General features: G+C 37.5%; 2 protein-coding genes across 12 annotated transcripts in view; one reads left to right on the forward strand and one right to left on the reverse strand.

The window, feature by feature from the left end:
• Nucleotides 1–1870: 1870 nt before the first annotated feature.
• sh3glb1a (SH3-domain GRB2-like endophilin B1a) lies at nt 1871–9562 on the reverse strand. The gene is made up of 9 exons (XM_057323263.1): nt 9454–9562; nt 8157–8298; nt 6747–6875; nt 6540–6673; nt 6178–6270; nt 4377–4466; nt 4173–4273; nt 3142–3364; nt 1871–3036 (listed from the first exon to the last, which is right to left on the reverse strand). The coding sequence occupies exons 1-9, from the start codon at nt 9514–9516 to the stop codon at nt 2929–2931; spliced, it is 1083 nt and encodes a 360-aa protein (XP_057179246.1). The 5' UTR covers nt 9517–9562; the 3' UTR covers nt 1871–2928.
• Nucleotides 9563–9615: 53 nt separating this feature from the next.
• Nucleotides 9616–13843, forward strand: part of prkag2a (protein kinase, AMP-activated, gamma 2 non-catalytic subunit a) — a 45625-nt gene continuing 41397 nt past the window's right edge. For 5 of the 11 annotated variants that reach the window (XR_008961870.1, XR_008961871.1, XM_057323258.1 and 2 more), the window contains exon 1: nt 10539–10922. Coding sequence is in view for 5 of the 11 variants with exons in the window: in XM_057323258.1 (XP_057179241.1) it covers nt 10854–10922 (69 nt within the window). In the remaining 6 variants the exon portion in view is untranslated. Of the gene's footprint in view, nt 9731–10538; nt 10923–12625; nt 12837–13843 lie in introns of those variants that run through there. The other 6 variants (XR_008961872.1, XR_008961873.1, XM_057323252.1 and 3 more) reach the window with 4 other exon arrangements.

The following is a 13843-nucleotide window of genomic DNA, read 5'->3' on the forward strand; positions in this document are numbered from 1 at the left end:
GAGGCAAACTTTAGCCATATTTTGTGTAGTGTAGGCTAATTTCTTCCATGTTGTCAGCATACTGGCAATGCTTTTGTTTTTCATTTTAATCGAATCATTATATTAAAATGAGAGATGCACCAATATATCGGCCAATAAACAGTATCGGTCGATAAAAGAAATGTATCACACTATAGGCTGATGATCAGGGCCGATATATCATGTCAATCAAAAGAGGACAGGAAAACGCAAAGGATTTGTGGGCTAGAAAATGTTAAGAAATATTACCAGTTTGATGTTCAATATGAACAGTCGTTATATGAATGAATAACATTCAGAAAGTTAAGAAATAGTATTTTAATCTTCAGAATATAGTTGATAAAGTGACCCTTCACAAGCAGTTTGATTGACAGGCGATCTGACCAATCATAACGCCAATATTATGTGCCCCCCCCACCCCCCGTGACTGACCGCCATTTTGTCCGACAAACAAACCAGAGATATATACCCAGCTTTAATGGACGTTCACACTATAACGATAACTAAGTTATAACTTTTAAAAATCATTCTAAATGACGGAGAATTGCGGAGTTCACATCACAACCATACAGTTACGAGACACGATTTTGTTGGAATTATTAATGTACGAATTACAGACGGAAGTGTTCGGGGAGTGGTGTTTTAAGGCAGAATATAATACTTATTGATATATTACTTACATAGTAATACATGTATGAGCAAGCTGGCAAGATATGCACCTTCAGCCTTCAGAGAGCTGCATTTGCAGACGTTTTCAGCAATGAAGTTGAAAAGCAACAGCTGTACTGTGTTTGTTGTATTTAACACAAATAAAGATTAAGACACTACTGATGGGACTGTTATTCTTTTCTGAACTAATATAAAAGTTATGGCAGACCTTTCTGTCTGAAATCAGCGTGCCATTTTTCAAGAAATTCCTCACTATTTCCCCAGGGAGTGCAGTGCACACATTCACACTGGGAGCGCATGGCTGATACCGAAAGCTTGTCGGACATAGCAAGGGGGGCGGGGTTTTGCGAAGGGTAAATTGAAATCCTTTGGCGTTGTGTTGTTAGGAAGACTTGTAGCCTACAATCTCTTGTGATATTTGATAGAGTCATGTCATGTGAGAAGAGAAGTTTAGGCGCAAACTGTCACATCAAATAATTTTGTTTTGTCACCAAGATGAAGATAGTCTCACTGTCAGCAAAAAGTACTTGTTTAGATGTACCAACAAAAAAAGTGCTGTGGTACGGTGACGCTATCATATGATAACGCCATCATAACGCCGTGGCATCTCCCTTACTGGAGATTCCCATTGTAACCAGTTAAATCTATTACGTTTTTTTTTAGCAGACCTGGATTCGAGGAGGACAGGAAGCTAAAGTCCCTCTGCCAGTTATATTAGGCATAAGTTTAATGCAGAAGCAGAAAGAAGCATTTCTCACAAGGAACTGACCGTGCCTTCTCTGCATAATGTCGGAATCCGAAGGAAGGTTATGCAGCGACTGTGTTCTTCCACAACCAGGCACTGCACAGTATTTTGCGATCTTTAACGGTATGTTTATTGTTTGCTCGCTCTATCTGGTTCCGCGCAACTTGTGTTACTTCAGTTCTGTCATGCGCGAACCAGTGGGCGGGGCTAGAGAAGTAGTCGTTGATATTCTTCTGTGGAGGCGGTGTTCAACCTGGTGCATTGCAGGACCTGGCGTTCTCTGGGCCTGGTGACAATAAAAGTTGTAATTTCAGTAACAAGGGCGTTTTCAGTTCTGACACTTGAATCGCTTGAATACGATTACCTCTAATATAACAAAAGCTCAGGTTAAAATTGATGTCTTAATTCATGACACCTTTAAAATTCAAAACAATTCAGTAACTGATAAAGCAGTGTATAAAGTCAACACCTTGTCTTTATTATTGGATGAAAACATTACTTAAAGTAATATATTAAGTAGTTAAAATTGATTACCTGTACTTTTGCCGTTTTAAACCGAGTAGACTACTAAGTAGGGTGGAACACCGACATGATGTGTAAAATTAGCAATCTAAAAGGGTTCATATGGCACGAAGATGTGTTTTTCTGTATCTTTGGTGTGTTATAAGTTGCCCATGCATGTATTAGACATGTAAAATTGCAAAAATTAAAGTGTCGGAACAAACGATGCATTCTATCTAAAAGCGAATGCTCACCCAGACCTGCCTGAAACGCCTCGTGTAGCCACACCCCCACAAATCTACAAAGAATGTACAGTTACCAAACACAAAGCTGTATTTTAAACAATTATATAGAAAACATCAAACTTATCAATATGCGTTTTCAAGGTTAAATCACTGTTTTTAACAATATAAAAAAAGAAATTGTTTTATGTTTTATAATGTCTAACAAGAAAGGCTGTGGTTGTGCAAAAAAGCATTTTCTTTTTGTGCTCAAATAAAGAATAGAGAAAAACGTAAACTGCAGAAATTCCAAGATAATAGTTGAGGCACATGTTAGTTACAATGGGTCTATATGACCCTGAAATAAATAATGGCATATTCCGTTTCCATCTCACTCTGTTAAGTAATACCTTTAAAACATTCCACAACCTGAAATAAAAGTTCATGTAAATAATGGAAACCACTTTACAATTCATAAAACTGTGCTAATGATATCTTAATACGTCTTTTTGTAAACATGTAAATACTCAAATTAGTCACTCCTGCAGTTTTTGTATAAAAAGGCAAGTTGGCAGTTATTGCGACACATAAAAAATTGCATTAATTCATCTGTAAACAGTCTTCTGGTTAGAACCTCATGGTCAAATCCAATGAAATACTGTTGCATGTGAGCAGCACGTCATAATTGCATGGCATGTCTTAAATATGTACACAGCACAGCTGGGTTACACGTTTCTGTATATTTTGATTCAGATCCAATGCCACTTATTTCTGTTAATTTAGCAGCTCCAGATAGGTAATAGGCACTTTTCCTTTCTGAGTCCCACGCTCTCCCATCAACCAATCAGAATCCATGCCGGGAACGCAACTCACCATGATCACCTAACAAAAATAGCCACATATAAAATATAAGACATTGGTAACTATTTTCAAGAATGTTTTAACGTGTATGCAAAATAAGAAATTACTAAGAAAATGAACGCCCACCTCATCAGCCAATAAGGAGAGTTCATTGCTGCTCTCGGCGTCGTAATCATAGAGTACCCGTGCTTTACGGCTCCCGCTGAAGTTATGCAGCTCTGTGAAACCTGAAGAAGCACTGCCTACATTGGAAGGAAGAGGGTCTGATAGAGGCAGGATGGGGACTGAGACACTCGCCCCACTGCTGGCTGCTGATTGGTTGTTGTTGGAAGAGAAAGCCGAAGGGAAGCTGGAGGCGGTAAAAAAAAAAAAATTAATATGGAATAACATTTGTGAAGATCAGACTTTTGAATCCCAAAACACGCGTCCTAACCAATCGCGACGCTCGTTTCTATTTCTGCGCCGTCGCGGCTGACAGCTCCGCCCACACAACGGTCTCATTCAATGTAAGTTCTGCACCTCATGAATATTAATCGCCAAACATGTATGAGGACAGGCTATATATGTTTGATTACATACGTTTAGATTCTAAAATCATAGCATAGCGTCCGGTGAGGCATCACTGAAGTCATGAGAACAGGACGCATCTCTCTTTTTGTGCACTCTTCAGCTGCAGCGTGCGAGGCTGCGTGGACAGGGAAAAACTGTTCTGATTGGCTGTGTTTTGTGATTGATTGTAGCGTGCAGCCCCATTTTCGCGCTCGGTATGGAAAAATTGCTTATCGCAGGAATTTCATCGCATCGCGTTTGGTTAGGATGCGGTGTAAAACATAATAAATGTAGACATTTTGTAATCGTATTCAAATTTATTTTAATATTTGATTCAATTTTGAATAGCTGCTGTGAGCAGATCGAAAATGAGTGCACCGATCCAGTTCAATCAGCTTATTTCATAAACAAACACAAGACTAATTTGTGTGTACAGGATCAACAACAACAAAAAACTGGGTTAAAAGGAAATCCTTCTAGTTCAATGATCTAGTTCTCGAGTTCAACTCACTACTGACTCAGTGATTTAGTCACAGTGGTTTCTGGCAAAGTATTTCTTTAATCATTAAATTCTGAAAAGGAGAAACAAACTAATCCATATGGCATACTTTCCCAACTGCTTCTGGAGATCTACCATGTACTGGTAACACTGGGCGTAATATGTCATCTGCGCCTCCACAAAGTCATGCAGACAGCGAAGATGATGTGCCTGGATAGACAAAACCAATGGAATGTGTTACATGGTTTGTGCTTACAGAGTAAAACTGAAATGAGATCTGGATTGGCAAGTTGGTGTTCAAACATGTGCTCACATGTGTACTGCTGATCCCCTCCAGAAGAAGCCTGGTGATCTCTGCCTGTCTGTCAAACTCACTCTGTGTCATCTTCAGATCTTGTTCTGCCTGAGAGAGAGAGCCAGAGAAAAAATTAACCACTGGATTTGATATCAATGTTATTTTGACAGTTTTCATAAAAAACAAATCTTCGCAAGCCTCAGAAACAGAAAAACCAGAAGACAGATCATGCCGAGTAGCTGCGCTATTTACTGTTGTCTGTTAAACAGACGACAGATTGGAGATTTTACACTTCGCCCAAGATGCAGAATGTTCTTTTTACCTTTGACACTTCCTCTGCACAGCATTTAAAAATAGCGATTTTATTATATTTTGTGGACACACCAAAACATTTAGACAACACGCACATAGACTACAACCACAAAACTAGCTGCTAAAATACCTACAATTTACCACGGTATGCACTTTTTTTTATGAAATGCATGCATGCAAGTACACTAAAGATGTGAATTACCTGGGAAACGCACCCACGAACATTTTACTCTTCCATAGTCACTACAGTTATAGTTACTACATGAACATCCCTTACGAAAATTAACCATGTTTTTTTTGTGGTACAAGTGTAGTAACCATGGTTTTTTGGTGCAATGATTACTTAGGGCAAAACCATGGTTTTACTACAGTAACCATCGTTTACTATGGTTTTTACAAAAAACATGGTTTTCAAAACCATGGTTATTTTGTGATAACCATTGTTTAACTACAGTAACCATGGTTTTTTGGTTTAAACTGTAGTAAAACCATGGTTTTTACACTTTAACTGTAGTAAAACCATGGTCAATTTTCGTAAGGGATAGTAAATTAATATGCAATTTGTGTAGAACCTATGATTACCATGGTAAATTTTCAGAAGGTATGAATCTCCGCTGCTATGGAAAACATATTTAAAACAATTCACTTGCTCACTGGAAATCAAACTAAAAACAAGCACTTCCCGTTTTAGTGTAGGCAGCTGTTTGTGTGTGTATTATTGTGTATGTGGATGTATGTTGAGCTCAGGTCATGAGGAGATCATCTTTAAGCATTGCTCTACTTCTCTTGTGAAACCGGGCACAAGGACAGTTTTGAAATGCCATCATGATGTTGAGCAAACGTGGAGATCCTCTTTACAAGCTCTATATGCATGCCAAAGAAGGAACCTGGGAACACATGCGCTGCTAATATCCGCAACAAAAAGCTTAATCAACAGCTTAAAGAGGAACTAGACAATCTTGAAGTTGGCTCGCCCACAGCAGAAGAGTTGGCTTTCCACGAATTGCATACACTTATAGGCACAAATGTTGCGAGATTTGTTAGAATTATTCATAATTTAATAACTAAAAAGTATACGTAGCTGTGTGCTACATTTTGCTCGCAATCCTGTTACTACACCAATTCCCTATGGTACAAAATGTTCTAACTTATAGTAAAAAACGGATTCATAAAAATAGATTCCCAAGCAAACAACTGCATCTCTGTTACATAGTTTATGTTTTTGTTTCATTTTAAGAGTTTTAGGTCCTATTTTATACCCAATTTGGAGAAACCGCCAGTGGACCAGTGAGGCATGACCAACCTTCAACCACTTCACATGAAGAAAGTTCAACATGTAAGAGAAATTAGCAACATAGCCAGCATCCCCTGGTGGAGGGACCGTTCTCAGCAAGGCGTTTAAGCTGTAATCTATGTGAAATACTTCCTGGTGAAGAAATCATCATATGATATGACATACTGAAAACCTTACAATTCTAACTTAGAAGTAGAAACGATGCAAGCTTACCAGAGCTCTGCCATCAGTCATTTTGGCTTTTTTCAGTTTGGTCTTGGCAGCATCAAGATCCAGTCGTTTGTTTTGAAGAAGTTTACGTTCTTTCTGTAGATGAGAAAGAAATTGTGAAATAAGTTAAATATAAAATTACTACATTATTGAAAAATTGATTGTTAAAGTTACATCAAATCAGTACTATACTTAAGATAAGCAACAAATGAACAAAAACGTTTAAAGACATACAAAACTAAGACCCAATAAAAAGTAATGCTGTTGACACAAATTGGCCATCTGTGCAAAGAATTTTCAGAAGTAATGTGGTTTGGTTGCGATTGTGGCAATGTCTTGGTTTGGCTAGGGTAGCCTGATCTCACCAATATAGTCTTGAAGTCGCCCTCTAGAAAGTTGCGGAAAGGCGTGAGGAAATTGATGGCAGAGCTCTGAATAAACTCTCGCTCGGCTCCTCCAATCTGCTTCTCTGTCTCACCGCACTTTATCAGAGCGCTTCCTGTGGACAGAGAATCAATACTTTTTAAATCCTTACCAAAAGCTTCTTCTCCCAACTTCAGTCTGGTGCTTACCATAGGCTGCTCCAGGCCCAAATTCATTCCCAGAGTCGAGCATGGATTGACCCAGAAGTTCATGATTGTTCATTCGTGTCGGGGCTTTCTTCTCCAGTTTTTCATACAAGAACTCTTCTATTCGGACATCTGCAGATTATAAATGAAATCATAATATGGTAAAACCTTGGTTACACACTAGCTTTATAATACTACAAATCAAAGTTTCATTGTTTTTAAACAAATAAAAATACTACACATCCTGACTTCATTTTAAGGCTTCAAAGAATCCATGATATGAAGTAACATTGTGATTTTTGTTTAAGCAGACATCTGTGTGTTTTAATCAGCTGTTCATTCCCTCCTGTTGTGTGAGTGTTTTTCTCGTCTTCTGATTATGGAAGTAGTGTTAGCTTCGTGGTGACTCTCAACGGGGTAAACAGCTATGCCGACATCTACATAGACTTCTTGACATTTGTGCGATACTTAAACACCATGAAATTAGGGCTGTCACGATTATGAAATTTGGCTGACGATTAATTGTCTAATAAATCGTTCCGATTGGGACGATTAATTGTCTGTTTTGGAGCTTTGACGATTTATTGTCTGTTTTAGGGCTTTGACATTTAATTCTCATACATTTTTAATCTGGCTTTGAAATGACCATATTGCTTTGAATATAAGACTGTTTTTTTTTTGTTGGAAATACATTGGAAAAAATGGGGTCATCGTATCTTCAAGGTATAGGCTTTTACGTGTCAATAATACAACCGCCAAATACTTGTAAATTGAGTAAATTGATCAGGGGTGAATTGAAGCCACCATTAAAATACTATCAGTCATAGAAAAACTTCTAGTCTGTTTATTTTCTCACTTGCAAGATTACAATAAAATTTTACTTCTGTCAATGAAATTTTGGTAGGCTGATTTTCACACTGAGATTAGCTGAAATAATATTAAATTGTACTGCAGGTCATTTTTATGGTATATGCTTTAAAGTTTTTTTTAAGTGATGGTAAATTTGACCAGTATTACCACACTTTAATTACAATACATACACAGAATACAATATGCAATATGCAGATGCACTACAGCTCTCCCTTGTGTCTTCTATAGGGATATGCAATAATTGCGATGATCTGAAATCACCACGATGAGGTCAAACAATTGTAAACAATTTATTATAATTAATAAATTATTATTAAATAATCGTCTCATCGCGATTGTTTGACCTCATCGCGATGGTTTCAGATCATCGCAATTATTGCACATCTCTATAGAAGACACAAGAAAAAAAACAGTCTTATTTTCAGAACAATATGGTCGTTTCAAAGCTGAATCCCATATTTGGCTACAACAGGTTTGTGGAGGTTAATATCTCAAATTTCTATCAAGGAGATATTGTCCTGATGAAATGCTGGATGCTCTTACTTGGGTTTGGCTGCAGTAACACTTCCGTCTGCTTTAAAATCTTCTCTGTCCAGTGTTTGGTGCATTCGGCTCTGGTGAGAAGATTCTCCAAATGTGCATCTAACTCCGTCTTCTCAGCCTGGCCAAGTTTCTCTTCTGTAAACTGTTTGTAAGGACGAAAGAGAATTTGTCTGAATACGAACAGCAAACATTCTTAACGACCAGATCTGATTTTCCCCTCACAGGCATTTAAATGAAAAGTTACACGTTTTAACATAATTTAACATTTTATGCTTTAATCCAGTGTCTTTTCTTATGAAAATCCATGGCTTTATTATAGTAAAAGTATAGTAACCATGTTTTTGTTACCATTTGAATGACCAATGGGTTTAATACAAATTCCATTATTAAAACAGACCATAGTTCATTTTAGTGAAAGTTGTCACTCTAATGTAATGTAATTTATACATATCTATATATTTTCAACATTGTAGATCATAGAACCGCGGCATACCACATCAAAAAATACTGTAGCGCATAGTATCTAGTAAGCTACCCAATGTAAAATATGTTCGTAGTCAAATTTGTAGATTCTATAGTGTTTTTTAACCTTATCTTAGTAAATATTAAACCGTTTTTACAGTATTAACTACAATTATTGGAACATTCAACTCACTTTAGATAATACAACCTTACTACAGAGTACAGTAGTATATAAACAAGAGTAGTACTTATTATTGTACACTAGAGTACACTACAATTTACTATCGTTTACTGTGGAAAATACAACGTTTTTCATGCGGTATGAGGTTTCAATTCAGCAGCACTTTGGGTCGTTATAATAATCCCAAGTTGTCTTGGTAGACTGCTCGCTAGGTTTTGAGACACAGCCCGTGTGTTCAGATGTGCTGCGCTTTACTGAGTTAAACCCCGCTTTAGCCCGTTAGCTTTAGCCTCACTCACGGAATCCGGTCAAAAAGTGAAAATGTCAGCGTTTATCTCGGGGATCAAATATGTGAATACGTTGTATCGATATAACCGAGCCTTTAAAGCTCACTATAGGGGTAAAATGAGGCAGTAAAACATTTAATACACAATTATAATGAAGTCGAGGGACAAAAAAAGCTTTGCCGCATGAGAGGCCTTGATCAGAAAGTGAAAAATAACTATACAACAAGAGTGATAACGTTACACCTCAAAAACACATCAGTCTTTTCCCCCGTTTTATAAGTTTTATTGATTTTGAACTACGTTTTGAGATTAAGTCTAACGAAAACACTTTTCGCATCTTTACAGCAAGTCTGAACCGTTCACTTACTTGCACCGCCCGGCTGAATAAAGTACCAGCGTCCGAAGCGAATCTCTTCACATTGAAATCCATCTTTATTTCTTTCTTTATAAAACTAGTTTCTAAAAGCGAGTCGGTACGACAGGGATGATGTTAATGTGATGGCATAAATGAATCCTTTATTACAGTAAACAACCGTTGTTTTGTGAAAGTATGACTGAAGCAACAGTCGGCGGTGTGGAAGAGGAAGAACCACCCACAGATCTGATTACTGAGAGCACAGAACCCGGACTGTACCTCAAAGCTGGTACGTATGGATCCAATTGTTTACATTACCACCATTATTGGCTAAAAGTGTCTTTTAAATTAAAAAGTAGTTTCAGCAGTAAGCTGTGTTTCATAGGCCAGAGGTATATTTTTTGGTTTGTTTTCTTTTTTTAAAGACTGCTTTAGAGCATCACGTTATCAAGTTTGGTTTATCGTTAAGACCCAGTTAGTTGCACCTTCTGATCTGTCATGTACAGCCGGACTATTGGGACCATTGACCGATGTAGTAAACTTTAAACAGGATGTGTATTTCCATTTGTTTATGTAACTATAGCGCCCCCTGTAGGAACCATTGGAGTAAATATTTTCATTTCAGTCTTTTCGTTTCGCTAGATGGCAGCATGTAGCAACAATAGTCTTCTACAAATCCTCCATGTGGAAAAATTGTGCACCCCGGACTGTTATCAGAGAAGTTGGTAAGATTTTAGAATGGGGTTTTATTTGTTAACATTAGTTATTGCATTAGGTAACACGAATAACAATGAACATTACGTTTATGCATTTTTGAAATCAAAAGTTGTAACTGTTAGCATTAGTTAATGCATAGTGACTTAATACGAACAATTGTATTTGTTTTAACATAAGCAAGGATTAATAAATAAATCATATAGTTATTCTTAAGAATGTTGGATGTTCTTCAAGGATGCTTGCATTCAGATCTGCTCACTGCAGCATCTGTGCTTGTAACCATAGTAATAGAATACGCATCTAATCCCGCCTCCTGCACTCCTCGTCATTTGATTGACAGGCGGATGCGGCGCGGTTTTCATAACTATCATGCATGATGCACACGCGCACCGATTCTTCTTACACAGAGCGAACCGGAGGGCATCACTTTACCCTTTCTCTTGATGCGCGTTCACGTTTTTAACACAGAGCGTGCAAGTGTTTGTTCTCCAGAGACCGAAAAAGATGACAAGCTTCATTTCGCGTGATACGTTGATAAATGTAAATAATGTTTGTTTTAATAATTGCTGAAAATTGTTCTGACTGTTGCTCTGTTGCTTACATGGACGATGGGTTTTATTTTTGTTGCCAGCATTAAATGAGCATTTGCAAAAAAATAAAAATATATACACTTTGTGGGAAAGGGCAGCACTGCAATGGATTCTAAGAATAAAGATGAGAAGAACATTTTAAGGAAGAAGAGAACCCTGAGGATAAATATGCCGGTAAGTTTATTTTGCTGATCATGTTTCTTTTCTTCACGGATTTTTTAAAGCCAAAGGTTATAGACACGAGAACATAGTAGCCTACAAAAGAATGAAGTAGTATTCTACAAGTTCAGTTATTTTCGCAATGATTTGTTATTTCCTTGCGTTGGAAACTAAATTGTTGTTGTTATATGTATGTTTACACCCCCCCAACATTTGATTTCAAAGAATCAAATGAAGCCCTCTTAATCTTTATGTCAAGCTCTAACCAAATGAGCACCCATTGGCCACACCTGACTGTGAAAAACAGTCTTTCCCACAGCTTCCAGAACCACACACTCTGCTCACTTAATGTGTGGTTGGCCTAAACATGTTGATAGAAAAACAAAGAGAAGCTTTTTTTATATAAACTGGCCTCTGCTGTTACAAATCAGTGCTTATCCTCTTCAGAATGAGACCGTAAATGAGTGCAGAATGCAGTGTGTTAAAATTTCATCTTAATGTTCTGCAAACAAAGTGAAAAACAAATTCAAAACAAATCTCTGCAGAGTAATACGTGTTTTGTCGCAGTCCGCTCAAGCTGTATTAGAATTTTCAGCGTTTTTTCCTGTGCTGGAGTCATTACCTGCTAATCATCTGTTTAGTGTCATTATGAGATCAACGTCATTATCGAGTAATCCTATGCCGCCGAAACACATGAACAATACTTGTTTGTGGGAAGCACAGATTGTGCCGTTGCTAAAATAGGCATGCAGGTGTAATTTGTTGCATGTGTCAGTTTTGGCGGCTTCCTAACATTGTAGCGTGCACATGTGAAATATGCTGTGGTTCACAGAGGAAATCTAGGTACAAGATTTCCTGTGCAGTGGTATTTTATTCTAAGGATAGTTAACCCAAAAAAACAAAGATATTTTATTACTCTTCTTCACGTCATCTTAAAACTTTCTTTTGCGCAACACAAAAGAAGATGTTTTGAAGAATGTTGGTAACCAAACAACATTGGCCCCCATTGACTTCCACTGTAAGCACAGAGATATTTCTCAAAATACAGGGTTTGATATGAGGGTCGATGAATGATGACAGAATTTTCAGCTTTGGCTGAACATGGGGACAGTTATTCCACATTTATTTGATGTTATATATTTTAAAAAGACACTTACACAAATCTTAAAGACACTTAGCTTCTTAATCTTTCTGTTTGCTTATAGCCAAGATGATCTAATTTCTTAATATCTTCCAAAAAATGTCTTAATATCTTCCAAGACATTCAAACAGTGCTGCATTTTAGTCACTTTGTTTAGTCACAGTCAGCATGTCTACTTATGCGATTATTTGTGTCGTTTGACTTTTGCAGGGCCGTTAAGTGCTCACCGATCACAAAAAAAAGAGAAAAATGGCATTAAAAAAACATTAAACAGCGAAGATATTCAGCAACAAAGTCAATTTGATTTCTAGATTAATATATGCTGCTGTTGTGATTCATGGCAACAGAGAAACACAAAATGACTGAAGACATTTCTACAGTGTGTGAATCGTGTTTGTCATGCTTTGGAAAAAAAATGCTTTGCAAACCCCCACCAAGCTGAAAATCTTTCCCTGTCACTACCCGTTTTATATTTTGATTGTTTTTGTCCATACACAAACAGATTGAGTTGCAAGGCGGCCTTGCTACCTTCCCGGATTTACGTTTATTTAGGCATAAACACATGTTTGCAAACCGACTTAACTTTATGTTCCTGAGGGGAGGTGCCACGTTGTTCGTGAGTTATGACTATCCTTGCTCTTTGGAGTGACCCTTGGGTTTGTCAAATGGGATTTCCGAGTGCTTGTAGCGGAGTTTAAATGGACTCATCTCAATACTCCAGCTTCTCCATGACTTAACTCTGAGGGGATGTTTTTTATCTGATCGCTGGCCAGTCCTCAATTGCAGAGGTAATATTTTGTACTGATCTTCACCCTGGATTTGTAATCATGTTCTGGGCACTAAGTATATGGAGGCGGGGTGCCTTGAGCTCCCCGTCTACCGGACAGATGGCTTTGCTACGTTGGCTGTGGTCCTTTTTTCTAGATAAGAAAACAGACTGGTGCGGATTTATGTGGTTCAGTGTTGATCAGTCTGTACAATGGGAGATAAGGTAAACTGTTGTATAACAGTGCACATGGTAGTAGACAATACAGACGGCTAACTTAATCAAACCTGAAAATTTTGCTTCTTATCAAAAGGAAAGAAATGTTGATTTAAGTCATAAGTGTGGTTTTCTTGGGTTTCTCTCAGATTTCTGTCAGCTGCGAGTGGAACTGCTGTCTGAGGCTTTGAAAGTCAATCCTGTTACCATGGTTATGACTGACCTGTTGTAAGACAAGAGAAGATTTGCATGTCGAGGAGCAAGCATGAGACAGTCATAATGAACTGTTAGAATGAAGGAACCGAGATAGGGATGTTAACTGTGATTTTCCAGAAACGCTCTAAACGAAATTTAGTGACAGATAGAAAATATAAATAAAAGTGAGGGTTTTATTAAGAAACATTCATTTTGGTGTGTAGGTGTCATTGTTTGAGGTCGTCCTTTGCTGTCTTATTGTGTATTCGTTTTATTGATCTGATAGTTCATTATTATCATTTTAATCGAAGCCTGTGGGTAATCCTTAAGTCTGATTAGAAACATTATAGGGCGGTTTTCCGGACAAGGATTAGCTTAAACCAGGACTAGGACTTAGTTAAATTAGGATAACTAAGTTGTTTGGTTGAAGGTTTGAAATGACAAGAGGGTGAGTAAATGAAGACAGAATTTTCATTTTTGGGCGAACTATCACTTTAAGGTAACCTGCAATTTTATGTTTAGTACATAGATGGCGATAGAGAGGCAAAAAAGTGGATCGCACAATCTCACCAGAATTTGAAACTATTTTAGGAGGTACTTAATTCGTATTACGATCTC

The sequence above is a fragment of the Triplophysa rosa genome, linkage group LG23 (assembly GCF_024868665.1).
Source record: "Triplophysa rosa linkage group LG23, Trosa_1v2, whole genome shotgun sequence".
NCBI lineage: Eukaryota > Metazoa > Chordata > Actinopteri > Cypriniformes > Nemacheilidae > Triplophysa > Triplophysa rosa.